The sequence below is a fragment of the Scomber scombrus genome, chromosome 10, assembly GCF_963691925.1.
Source record: "Scomber scombrus chromosome 10, fScoSco1.1, whole genome shotgun sequence".
Lineage (NCBI taxonomy): Eukaryota > Metazoa > Chordata > Actinopteri > Scombriformes > Scombridae > Scomber > Scomber scombrus.
The window spans coordinates 28395772-28409274 of record NC_084979.1 but is presented as its reverse complement, the minus strand read 5'-3'; the positions used below and the strand labels follow the sequence as shown (position 1 = coordinate 28409274).

At 37.5% G+C, this 13503-nt stretch overlaps 1 protein-coding gene and 1 long non-coding RNA gene across 2 annotated transcripts; both read left to right on the top strand.

Annotated features, from left to right (window-relative positions):
• The first annotated feature begins 1828 nt into the window (after nucleotides 1–1828).
• LOC133987148 (uncharacterized) lies at nucleotides 1829–2253 on the top strand. The gene is made up of 3 exons (XR_009925561.1): nucleotides 1829–1861; nucleotides 1948–1988; nucleotides 2159–2253. It is a non-coding gene; the product is annotated as an uncharacterized LOC133987148 (long non-coding RNA).
• Nucleotides 2254–4149: 1896 nt separating this feature from the next.
• Nucleotides 4150–11149, top strand: LOC133987727 (uncharacterized). The gene is made up of 5 exons (XM_062427171.1): nucleotides 4150–4263; nucleotides 4578–4586; nucleotides 6128–6196; nucleotides 9269–9284; nucleotides 10699–11149. Exons 1-5 carry the CDS (start codon nucleotides 4150–4152, stop codon nucleotides 11145–11147), a joined length of 657 nt encoding a protein of 218 aa, XP_062283155.1. The 3' UTR covers nucleotides 11148–11149.
• Nucleotides 11150–13503: the final 2354 nt, after the last annotated feature.

Genomic DNA, 13503 nt, shown 5'->3' with positions numbered 1-13503 from the left:
TAGTGGTACCTATCAGCTCCTGTGACCGCGGCGCAGCTGTAACGTGCCGCTGACGGACCCAGTGGAAATTGGGCTTTATTTCCTTCACCTCAGTTGCTGTTAGTCTGAAGTCAATTTATGCAGGTTGCCAGGTACTACAGTACAAGTCAAAAGTTTGGACTCAACCTACTCATTCAAGAGTTTTTGTTTCTTTCTTTATTTTATTTTTGTTTTTACTATTTTATTTTGCCTTGTACCTTAGACTTTTTACTAAAGCTTTTTAATGTTAGTCAATTAGTTATATACAACAACAACATAATAAAACATAATATTCTCTGTAGGCTGAATTCTGAGCTTATTGTGCCTACCATTAATACTTAAAGCATTACCTTGACTCTGCCCAAAATAACAGTGAAACAGACCGAAATGAAACGTAATAAAGACAGAACATCATAAAATAGACAGATATTAATTAAAATATCATTTTTTTGAACATTTTCTTACAAACACATATATATATATATATATATATATATATATATATATATATATATATATATATATATATATATATATATATATATATATATATATATATATACATTGAATACATCATTTTAGCTCATAAAAGCAAAGAGTGGCAGATACATAACACAGCTGACCGAGTCTGACTCAGGAAGCCACAAGAGTAGTGTGGGACAACAAATTACAGATGGTTAGTTTCTACTGAATGTCATTAAAATGAGTTTTTACTATCTACTGTTTAAGTAACATGATGTGTTTAGTGTAACAACCATATACTTACTTGTAGGTATGACTTTTGGCAGCATCTGATTTTTCATCTATAGCCAAAGCACAAGTCCTCCAAATTAAACAACGATGAATACTGTTTGACCATGCACTCCAGATTGAGACATGGGAGAATTTGTCAACCTTTTGGCCCTGTCAGCAGTAATTGATTATGGTCTGGTTTGGTTTAGGCACAACATAAATTGATAAGGTTTAGGGAAAGATCAAGGTTTATGTTTAAATCTCACTTTCTCAAGGACAGAGACAAGTGGGTTGTGAGTTGAAGTTAATACTTAAACTTAGGCTACCATCATCATGGCAAGAATAATAACCGCAGGGTTATAATTAGGGAATTAGTGTAGTCAGGGTTTTTTTTAAAAACCGTCCCGGCTCACAGTTTGAAATAAACAGTGGTCTCCTGTGGCAAAGTCCAAAGTTGGGTTATATGATCCACCCAACCCACCACATGAGAAAATGTGATAATTATACAGACATCACCTCAACTGTGCCACTGCTTATAAGTACTATGGCCACTAGATGGCATCTGTCATTCAAACATAACTATCACTGTCACCTTGGGACATCTAACATTACAGCTAATTGTGATGTTTTTCTTGGGAGGCCAGCTTCCCAAATCAGTATCCAATATTTGAGGCCAGTATATGACAAATTAACCAACTACCCTGCCATTGCTGTACAAACTACATAATGGGGTCCCTGTTACTAAAATACATTTGCTATATCTACGTCACCCCCTAGGCAAATTAAGAAAATTGAGCCCCTCACTCCAGATCCATCTAGATGAATGAAATTTGGTGAGCATATGTATCATGTAAAGACACACAGAAAAGTCTCAGGGAGCCATACTCTAAGTCCAACAGGACTTAACAAACTCCTCCTTACTACATAATAAGGTCCCTGTTTCTAAAATACATTGGCTATATCTACTACAGCAGACTGAACTAATTTGAACACTGTGTTTCTCATCCAGGTAACATCTTGTATGTGGCTGTTTCTGTGGCTGGGGTTGTTGTCCTGTTGGCTGTTTTTCTACTGCTCCTGTACAAGTGTAAAAAAAGAAAAAGCTCCAGTGGTGAGTTACCTTCCTGCTTTAACTCTTTATATAATCACAAATCAAGAGCAATGAAAAACACCTTTGTTGTATTTTGTCTTTCACAGATTTGGAAAGCAAGGTCTACTTAACCGACACAAACATGGAGGTGAATATTTTTCAACCTTTTGTTTTCCTCTTTTACTTTACATCAAGGTATCTCTGCTCAAAATGTTTAAATAACAGAGGAGTGTCTGAGCTGTTAAAATGGCTGTGTGTATCTCATGTATATTATCATACCTTGTCACCTTGGTAAAATTATACTGTTGTTTTTTACAGTCTGTCATCTATGAGAATTGTGCTCCAGTCTCCAAATTGGAGGAGTCTGGCTACGAAAACGTCAATCCATCCTCCACCTACGAGACCCTCAATCCAACCACAATCGCTCATGACTTGTACTCCACACTGGGAAAGCAAATATGATACTTGTTTTTGTATTCGGATAAATCGTGTCACAAAGAAATAGTTATGATTTATTTTGAGGACATATATTCATATTTTTTTCATTTAATAGTTTCTCCAGTTACTTCAGTGTTTTTGAGGGGCCCAACTCTTAGATTGAGATAAAGTAGTGTAAATTAGCTCCACCTCCAGCAGCTACAACAGTAACATACTGCCTACACACTGATGCTTCTGTATCAATAATATAAAGATGTCATATAATATATCGTACAGAGGGATTCAATTAGTACTTTTACTCTAATGCCTAAAGTGCATTCTGCTTCTAATACTTATATACCTGAGCAGGGTTTTTCAAGCTGGACTTTTGCTCGTAATAGAGTATTTTTACTTTTCTGTGTTGGTACTTTTACTTAAATAAAAGATCTGAATACTTCTTCCAACACTAGCACTCACTGCTGTTTGGTTCTTGACTTTCATTGCTTGATGTGATGGGGGTATGGATGTGTCTTTGCAAGCTGGGTTACCCAAATTATAATGCATCCATCAACAGTACATGAATTACAGCAGGACTTAATCCTGTGACATGGGGGCCGTCATGCAGAAAGCTGTGGGCCAACATCCTTCCTGCAACCCGGAAGAGGTCGCTTTCAATAAGCACCTCTGATGCTGCTGGAACAAGATGGTCAGGCTCACCCTCAAATAGCAGTGTTCGGCCCATTCCTCCTGTAAAGTACCAAGAGAGCAGGGGATAAAGTCACAACAATTAACCACTGGAACCTTTTACTCTTCAGTCCTGCAAAATAATGACCTCTGATGCACAAAATATGTAGGTGAAAAGTTAAACTAATCTACGCTGATCTAGCTTTTTTCTTTATTTTCAGTTTCTCACTTCCACCTTTCAGGATGCAGAGACAAAACAATGACAAGCAAATCACAAAGGATGGCCTTCTAGAGCTGATCATGCTACTCAATGTCTGTTTGCTGTTTTCTTATCAAATCTGTCTATCAGACACTACAAAGTCTCAGTCTGTCAGGAAAAGCTAAGATGCTCCATTACATCTGTGGCAGTAGTGCTAATAGTGCTTCTCTTTCAATAGTACTGTGTCATTGTCTATCTCATCAATTTTTTGTGGCTGTTTTCTCAGATTTCCACTCTATTATAGGAAATAGAAAGTGAAAGTAAAAGCTTCAGGGAAGTTTAAGGCTTTACAGTAAATCTCTGTGTGCGTGTGTGTAAGTTTATTGTATGTGCTAATCCCTCACACAAAGCTCCCAGAACAATCTTATATTTTATAATGTTACAAACTCACAGTTTTAACATTTTAAAAAGAAAAGCCTTATTGATATTAAGATCTATGTTTTACTCGAATAAATATAGTGTATTAGACAGTTAACTTTAACATTAACTTTTAGTAAATTTCTAACTTCAGTCACTGAACGTGAAACAAAGAGCTGCCTGGTCTTGTTTGGAGGAAAATTTAACAGGAATGTCTGTTTTCTATCTAGCAAAGGATTTTGACATGTTTAATGAGAGTAACCTACATGAGCAAATGACAAAGTTTTCCTTTTCTTCTCTTTCTTTCAATCTCATAAGCTAAAGGTACTTACATGGTATACTATATAATTACTCCATTGTGCTAATGGAGATTTCATGTCATTTTTGTCATTAGATCACAAGAATCAAGTTAAAGTTAATACAATTATTACTATATATTGTAACCCAACGTCTTCAAAAAGACCTGTGTGATTTGCTCCAAAGAAAAATCTTCTTATTGACCCTGTTTTCTGACTTATTAAGCAAATGATTCCACAATCTGATCATTTCACATTTTGGAGTCGGAGCCTCTTTGACATCTGGTGCCAGAGCCATGGCCACCTCAGAACTAGCCAGTGCTTCAGCCTCTGCTGGTCCACTGAAGGCTAAAGTCAGCCTGGCACTATACACCGGAGTCACTATTGGCCTGACTGGTGTAGAGGCGAAGGTGCTCGGCACAGGCTTCTCTTTTGGTCTTAAAATGGGTGTTTCCTTCTTTGGCACAGGGTTTGAAATACATTTGTGATAGAATGAGGCTTCAAACCAAATGCAGCCTTCTTACTTTGTCTTGTGCTCTCTATTCCAACAATGAAACCTATTTATTGGCCTATAGCGTTTACTGCATTATAAATAAAACACAACAGGAAGTGGTAATAATATAAAATGTAACATGTTATGAAATAAAAGAGTCTCAACCTAGTTTATTTCAGAGGAAGAATTGAACATTATCTGATGTTTTTAGTCTTACTTTCTGTTCTGCAGGATGAGAACGTAAATAAAACTTTCACCTCCTCAGTGAACAACTTTCAGAACAAGTTATAATAAAGGCTTCCTTCTTTACATTGATGACCTCCTTCACTGCTGGTCTCCTAATCTGTTATCCCAGCCAGTGGCGAGTGACAGAGGCAAATGGCTGTGATTGACTGGATGGACTTCAATCACTCTAATTTGATCAACAGATTTTCATGTATGGGTAACTCAGTTTTGTTTCATCGGGAAAAAGTTGAGTGTGAAGTCATATTTCTTTGACAGTGCCAGTGTTGCAATACTCACAACACCTGCAGCTGCGACACAACTGCCCACTAGGAGGGTGACATTTCATGTCCCTAAAGCCAGTTTACAATACTGACAATTGTCAGGTTCAGGCAACCTAAAACATCATAAATATCAGACAAAGGAAGACAAGACACAGCGTTAGAGTTATTTACTTGCAAGGAGAACGGACAGAGATACGCTCCAGTTACCTCCAACCCGCTCTGAAACGTATCTGTCCGAACCCTCTCTTTTTATTCCACAACAAGGGAGTTTCCTAGTTACATTACAGTTGTTGCTCTAACGAGGGGATTTCACACTGAAACAATGTAGTTATGATAATATGTTTGCATATACACATGAACATTCTAGCCATGACGTTCTCTTTCTCGACATCGCCCTGGAAACTAGTTATTATTAGGTTTCGGTCAATATTGCGGTCAGGCTGCAGTTCCTCTTTTGATATCGCGGTTGGGCTGTAGTTCCTCTTTTGATATCGTGGTTGAGTCGACCTGCAGTTACATCAGCCAGGTGTAACTTACATAACATCTTTAGAAAGTATAAAGACAAAATATGAGATAACATATATACATTATTCCAACAACAATCAGCGAGCCCAGGTCCCCATCTCTGCTGCTCATTTGGCAAAGTTCCCAACTCCAATTTCTATCCCTGCAGTTGGTGGGCAGGTGGTCACATCTCAGTATCAGGACAGAATACTTCAATAGTAGTTGCAGTCTTAGGCTGTGTTCAGACTGCAAGCCAAAATCCGATTTTTAGCCAATCTAGATTGGAACCAGATGGCTCTTATGAAGTCTGAACAGTCATAAATCACATGAAATCCGATTTTTGCAACGTCACTCTATTTAAGTTGTTGTTGCTAGCTGATATCAATGGAGGCAATGGAGGACGTCGAAAACATCAGTCCTTGGACAGAGGACGAAACCAAATCCTTAATTAATCTTTGGGGAGATGGCTCCGTTCTCTTACATCCAGTTTGTTGTTGCTGTCGCTGTCGCAATTATATGACATCACACAATACATGCTAGATGACACCTCCGCTCCGACGAAGTTGCCACAGCAACCTGTCAGATTGGTCATTAATGTGGCCCAGTCTGAACAGAGCCAAATCCAATTTGGACACTTGCAAAAAACAGTGTGGATAGTCAGGCCTAAAAATCAGATTTGAATCAGATTTGCCTGCAGTCTGAACGCAGCCTTAGTTCAGTCTTACTCTGAACCCTCACGTGGGACCAATGTGCCTTGGGACACCTTGCCAGGGGGCTACTGCCACCAACAACACAGCTCCCAGGGTCACAGGGATCTCCACACCTCTCCACCACATTAAGGTGACGATTCTCGGAGGAGTGTTAACATTTTTAAATGTCTTCATACATGTCTGGAGGAGGTCTTTAACCCAGAGCACACATTCCTCTACACTTAACTAGCTGGTCGTTTTAACCCAACCCATAATTTTTCCCTCAACCTAACCAAATGGTTTTGTGCCTAAACCTGACCAGACCTTAACCACAGCGTTGCCACATCATAAAAGTTCACGATATTAACAGTGAATTTGAATTGTTGTTTTATATGTTGTATGTTGTGGACGATAAGAATGCTTTGACTACTACCATATCAGCCACTGCCAAGAAATCGAATTAATGAGCTGCTCCAACATGTAATGGTGTTGGTGAGAGATGTGTTTCATTTCAGTGGCGTCTGCTTTATGTACTTCACTAGACTATCGGGATCCTGAAACTTTACAGTAGCTCAATTCTGATGTACAGTGTGTTTGTCACCTTTTAGTCTTTGTCTTCTCAGTCACAACCTACTCTATTAAGAACAGTAGGTTATTATAAAGTACTGCTTTGTCCTGCCCCCATGTCCACTTGCAGGTCAGAGTTCACTTGCTGGTTGAAATTCAAATGTTTGGCAGATTATGGGTATTTCTCTACTTTGACGATACTTTTCAGTCCCTCATTAACTTATTTGCCTCACCCATTTTCCTTGCCCCTCGTCCTTTCTCTCACTCTGTTTTCACTTTCTACTATGTCCCATTCATTTTATCGATGAGTCATTTCCTACTAATAGGTCTGAATTGCATTAGCTCTGCATTTGTCTTTCCAATAACATTAGCAGCAGACAAGGATTGTGTGCTTATTGCATGAAAAAGAAATGCTGACTTTCATCTGCTGTCTGCTATTCATACAGGCAAGGCAAGGCACGGCAGCTTTATTTATATAGCGCATTTCATACACAATGGCAACTCAATGTGCTTTACATAAAACAAACATTTAACAGTAAGAATTGGAAATCAAAAAACATAAAAACATGCAATTTGAGAAATAAAAATGAAACCCAATAATAGTGAAAACATGGAAATTCTAATTTTTTTGACCACACGGACAACCACCTAACACTATCTCTTCCATAGATTCCTTATACTCTACCAGAGGGCCATCTGGTATAGGAAGATGTTCGGTGTTAATATTTTCTTATTGGATGATAATTGCTGTTTGTTTGTTTTTTTTGATAAAGTGATGATTTATCATATCTTAATGTCTTTGTACTGTTTTGTCCTTACCTTTTCATTGCAAAAGAGTTCAAACCATGAAGAGATGGAATTTTGGTTGGTTGGTTGGTATATATATATATATATGTTAATATAAAAAAGTGAAGTATGTTCATTTCTGGTATATCTACTGCAAAAAAGTGTACATATAAAGATGTGTATGTATGTAGTAGTAACAGATAAGGAAGGAAGGAATAGAACTCGCCCTCCCACTATCCCTTATCCTCATCTTACATCTCTCACTGTGAGGATGAAGACTCTTGTCTCTCTTTCTGTTCCTCACACACACACACACACACACACACACACACACACACACACACACACACACACAAACACACACACACACACACACACCATGATTTTTCAGCTCTTTTAAAATGAATGGGTAATAAATACAAAATGTGACTAACAATGACATAAAATAAAGTAATGAAATAAAAAGAGTTTCAACCTCGTTTGTGCACTTCACGGGAAGAAAAGAACATTATCAGAAGTGTTTAGTTTTTCTTTCTGTTCAACAGGGTGGAGACGTTAATTCGATTAAACTTTCCGAACTTCAGTCAGTCAGAACAAGTTGCAGTAAACAGGAAACCCAACAGGAAACTCAGTCAGGCATCATAATAGCTGAGGGACTTTTGGTGCCTGTTCTGAAAGATTGCTTCACACACACAAACTTTGAAAGAGGACACACTATTAGGAATAATCTCATGCAATGTGTTACTTTAATACTGAGGAAACCAACTAAAACACATAACACATTAAAGGATGTTTTTAAATGCAGCCATCCTATGAAGAACTTTAAGACGCAGAACATAAAACTACATCACGATTAAACACAAATGTTGAAGTCACTGTGTACATATTTAATTTGAGCTTTAATGCATTTCAAAGTGCAAAGTGATCTGCAAATTATTCCTGTTGACAGTGAAACAGATACAGCTGAATGGCCAAATTATATAAAACAACTAAATTGATTAAGTAACATATAAACATATAGAATAGAGTAAAAGGTTATTGCTATAACTTTAATATTTACTAAGAATCTTTTATTCTTCTTTTAATCTCAAGAACACAGTGTTTTAATCTTTTATGTAATATTTTACTTGTGCAAATTTCTAACAATTTAACTGTCTAGTTTATAATGAAGTCACTATATCAGTATAACATCTGTATTTTTGTGGTGAGGAAATGTGAACATCAGTACCTTTCTCTACCCCTTTGTTTTTTCGTGTTAAAGCTGGTTTCTAGTTTCATACTTTCAGATTCGATTTCACTCACTCACTCACTCTCACGTGCACACACACACACACACACACACACACACACACACACACACACACACACACACACACACAGAGTATTTATACAACCTCTCAGCAGAGGATCTCAGTTATACTGACTTCATTCCTCAAACAACATCTGTTACAAACCAAGCCACCTTGTTCAGGTAAGAAATCTTTCATTGTTTTTTCAAACAAACAGAACATTATACATGCCTTAACGTATTACATGGTGCAGAATGTACCAGTAGTAACTTTTTGAGGCTCAGCAGTCAGCTGTCAGCTCTAAGTTTAAAGGATCACTACTTTGTCACATTTCAGTATCAGGACAGAATAGTTAAATATTACTTTAACATTACATCTTTGTTTTTGTTTTAATTTAGCAAATATGACAAACAAAGATGATTATGAGTATTATTTATATGAGTTCACTAGCACATTTATGCTGCTTATATAAAATAAGTTATATTAAATGTATTTGCAATAGATGTAATAAGTATATTCCACTCTACTTTAGTTTTTATAATCAGTTCTAATCTGCTGGTGACATTTTCTTTTTCTTTCAGACGCACAAGATGCCAGGTAAGCAAACACCATCTAGAAGTATAATGTTCTGCAGCACTGCATATTTTACTTAAAAAAATATAGTATATTGAGGATGTGCACAGTTCTCACTATAAAACGTCTACATGTTAATGGAGTAATTGTGATTTTGGCATGTTTCATGGGATTTACATGAATTCTAAAAGAAAGAAAGAAAAGCTCACCTCCATAAGCTAACGACACGGTTTCCCTTTTCTTTTCTCATACACAGACGTTAAAGGTAAGTACATAAATTACTTCTTAAATAGTTTCTTGTCAGTATTGATATTTTGTGGAAAAGTTGTAATATTAAGAGAGCTAAATCCAAATGAGGAAGAAACACATCAGATCACAAGAATTAAGTTGTTGTTTTATGAGAAATATTATTATGAAAACAAAGTCACAAAATATTTTTTGAAGATGCAATAATTTGGAAATTAATTTTAAAGCAGAAAGAAACTTTTTTCAAATAAAGAGCTGCCAGATCTTGTTCGGAGGGAAATTTAACAAGAATGCCTGAATTTAGTTTTTTATCTAAGCAAAGGATTTTGACATGTTTCGTGGGAGTTTTATGAATTTTTAAAGAAAGAAAAATAACTTGTCTACATAAACAAATGACTGTGTTTCCCTTCCTTTTCTTCTCTTTCTTTCAATCACATCAGTTGAAGGTAAGTGCATTACTTTTTGAATAGTTAAATTAAGTCCACATTCCAAAAAATGTAATTATATTATATGTGTATGCATATATATAAATATATATATATATGTGTGTGTGTGTGTGTGTGTGTGTGTGTGTGTGTGTGTGTGTGTGTGTGTGTGTGTGTGTGTGTGTGTGTGTACGCATGCACTGTCTCAGAATCCACTTCAAAAAATCTACTTTAAATTATTAATAAATAAATAATATTAATGTATATAGATTATATAACAACCACATTTTTTAAAAAGTAACAGATTACTGTGACCAGCAACATTCATAGAAAAGTGACTATTATTTAGTAGGGCTGTCAAACAACTTCTCTTTTTTTTTTTTTTTAATTGCGATTATTCACTAAATTTCAATAGTTAATCACAATTAATAACATTTTTTATCACATGTTTAAAGTTCTATTATTTCTCATTTCACAACAGTTTAGGGTTAGGGTTAGGGTTCCAGTCAACCATGTAAAGTTAACAATGTAAAGTAGTTCTTACCAGTGTATCTTGATTGGGAATCCAATGAATGCAAAGAAAGTTACTTTATGAACTTGACTTTTACAATAGGCTTTTTCTCAAAATATTACTTGACTATATTGTAATCCTGTTTTTTCCAAATTATTATTATATTTTTGAAAACTCCACACCAAACAATAGCTTTCCCTGTTTACATCATTATCTATCATCCCTGAAATTAAATGCAGTGTCTCTTTGTTTGCAGTCCGTAGTGAATTGGAGGGGCGTCCTGCTTTATCCAAGAAGATGATTGAGCGGCCTGGTAACGCTTCTGCTAAAGGTCTCTATGCAGATGCTGGGACATATGCAGACAGTGATGATGAGTCCCTAGTTGGAGCATATGCTGGTGCAGGCCTGGGCCGTGCCGGTGCAGAGTGGAGCATTTTTGAAGCTGAGGCCAAAGCGCCCAACGCCACTGCTGGAGCCGGAGCCTCTTTGGAGTCACTTAGTGCCAAAGCCTTCGCCAGAGCAGAGTTGGGCAGTGCTTCAGCCTCTGCTGGTCCACTGAAGGCTAAAGTCGGTCTCTCAGTAGACACCGGTGCCAGCATTAGCCCGACTCAAATAGAGGCGAAGGTGCTGGGCACTGGTGTGTCCTTTGGTCGTACAATGGGCATTTCCCTGTTTGGCACTGGGTTTGAATTTAAGTTGTGGTAGAATGAGGCTTTATGCCAAATGCAGCTCTCTGTTACTGTGTCTTGTGCCTTATTTTCCAACAATGAAAACTCTTTTGTAATATTTGAAATTTGCTACATTATAAAATAAAACATGAGATTTCAAATCTCCATAAAGATATATTTGTTTTAGTGTTTATATGTCCTTTGTCTACTGCTTTTGAATAATAATTATGTTTGTTTATGTAACTGATTATCAATTCCAAATATATGACCACCTTCCTCAGTATGGCCTTACTGCAATTAACCAGGAAAGAAGACAAAACAAAATGACAAGTCACAAAATCCCATCTTGATCTTGTTTATGATCAGCATGTTTTCTGTAACAGCCATTCAATGTATTTATATTCAGTATATCAGTTTATTTAGTGTTTGTTTGTGACAGGACCCGCCATTCCCATGTTGGATTCAAATTACACACAAGGGATATAGAAGGAAAATGTCCTGCAGCCATATCAGAGCTGCTTTCATTTAACACTAAACCGAACATCTACAACATCACAGTGTGTATGAACCACACCACAATGTCCTTATGTCTGTGTGTACACTGATTATTAATTACAAATATAACAACAGCCACCTTTTGTTTCTGTGACAAAGTCTCTACACAGACTGTTCAGTTAGCTAACTGTTAAGAAGCGCTAATGCTATGTTAGCAAATAGTGAAAAGATGAGGAAGGTGGTTAATTGTTTGGTTGTTACTGTAGAGTAGGCTGGTCTGTTTTTGACTGACAGGCTCTTGGTTTGATGTTTGCTCCTCCAGACAACATGGACATAAAAAAAAGAAAAGTAAGTCATCACTGGTAGTAATCAGTTAACTTCAGCTAACTACACCTGAGTTTCTTATGGACAGGAGCTGAGGTGCCTCATTTATAAACTGGCTCATAAAACTGACAAATATTCTATTTTTTGAGCAGCAGTCTTTGGCCTGCTGCTCCTACGATCTCCTCTGAGGGCTTTGGGTAAATCTCCAGTTTCACAGACTGGTACTTTACAGTCAGTTGTATTTACATTCACTATTTACATTCAGTATAATTTGTTCTGATTATAAATGTGAAAGAATAGATACTGCTCACTAAATAATTATCACTCCACCACTTCTCCTGACATGTAGGTGCATGAGAGTGAATTAGAGACAGTGCATAGATCCTTTGCTCGTCATCCTTGACAGCTCTTTGTCATTCCAGACTCACATTAATAATGTTACCCAGTCAGCCTACTTCCATCTTCGCAATATCAACCACCTCCGTCCGTCCCTCACTTCCAACAGCGCTGCAATCCTGGTCCACACTCTAGTCACATCCCACCTAGACTATTGTAACTCCCTCCTCTTCGGTCTCCCCCACAAGTCCATCCGTAAGCTCCAACTGGTCCAGAACTCAGCTGCCCGTATTGTCTCCAGAACTCCATCCATCAATCACTCCCGTTCTTCAACAACTTCACTGGCTTCCTGTCAAATTTCGCATAAACTTTAAAATCCTGCTTCACACTTTCAAGGCCATCCACAACCTCGCCCCCCCCCCCCCCCCCCCCCCCATACCTCTCTGACCTCCTCCACATCAATACTCCCTCCCGGTCACTCAGATCAGCCTCTTCCATCAGCCTCACTGTTCCCTCTGCCGGTCTGTCCACCATGGGGTCCAGAGCCTTCCCTCCCCCCCGACATCAGGAACATCAACTCATTATCCATCTTCAAATCCCGTCTAAAAACCCACCTCTTCAAACTTTCGTATTCACTTTAATTTGTCATCCACCCTGCAGCACCCTGTGTTTGAAAGCTCCAGTAGAGGCAGATGAAGCAGCATGTCAAGTGATGACTGAACAGGCTGATCTAACTGTACACAATTTTTCTCAAGTAGATTGAGCAGTGACATTGTCAGACCACAAGGCAATACTAGATAAGCTTATTAAAGCACTTTGTGGGTTTTTTTTGTTTCTTTGTTTGTTTTTTTCTTCTGAGATTCATGTTGTATTACTTTCTGGTTGATTTGCAGCTGTAACTGTAACAAACTTTCGTAAAACTGATTTTGCTCTCAGAAACATGTTCGACTCTGTATGTTCTGCAGTGTATGATATGATTATAAATATATGCCTGCGGTTTCCTCTTCACAAGTGTTTGTTATTTGTTTTTCTCACTGTGAACCACAAACAGCCTCACACCTCTCTGCCCTACGCTGGAAAGTTTCACCTCTCTAAGACGACAATTTGATGCAGTTTAAATCTGCTGCATGTCACATGATGAGCCTTAAAGTAAATATAAAGGTTTTCTATGTTAAAATATACATCAAACAACTAAACAACTGCTGCACTTCATCAATTGTTTATCTGTGATTTCATTT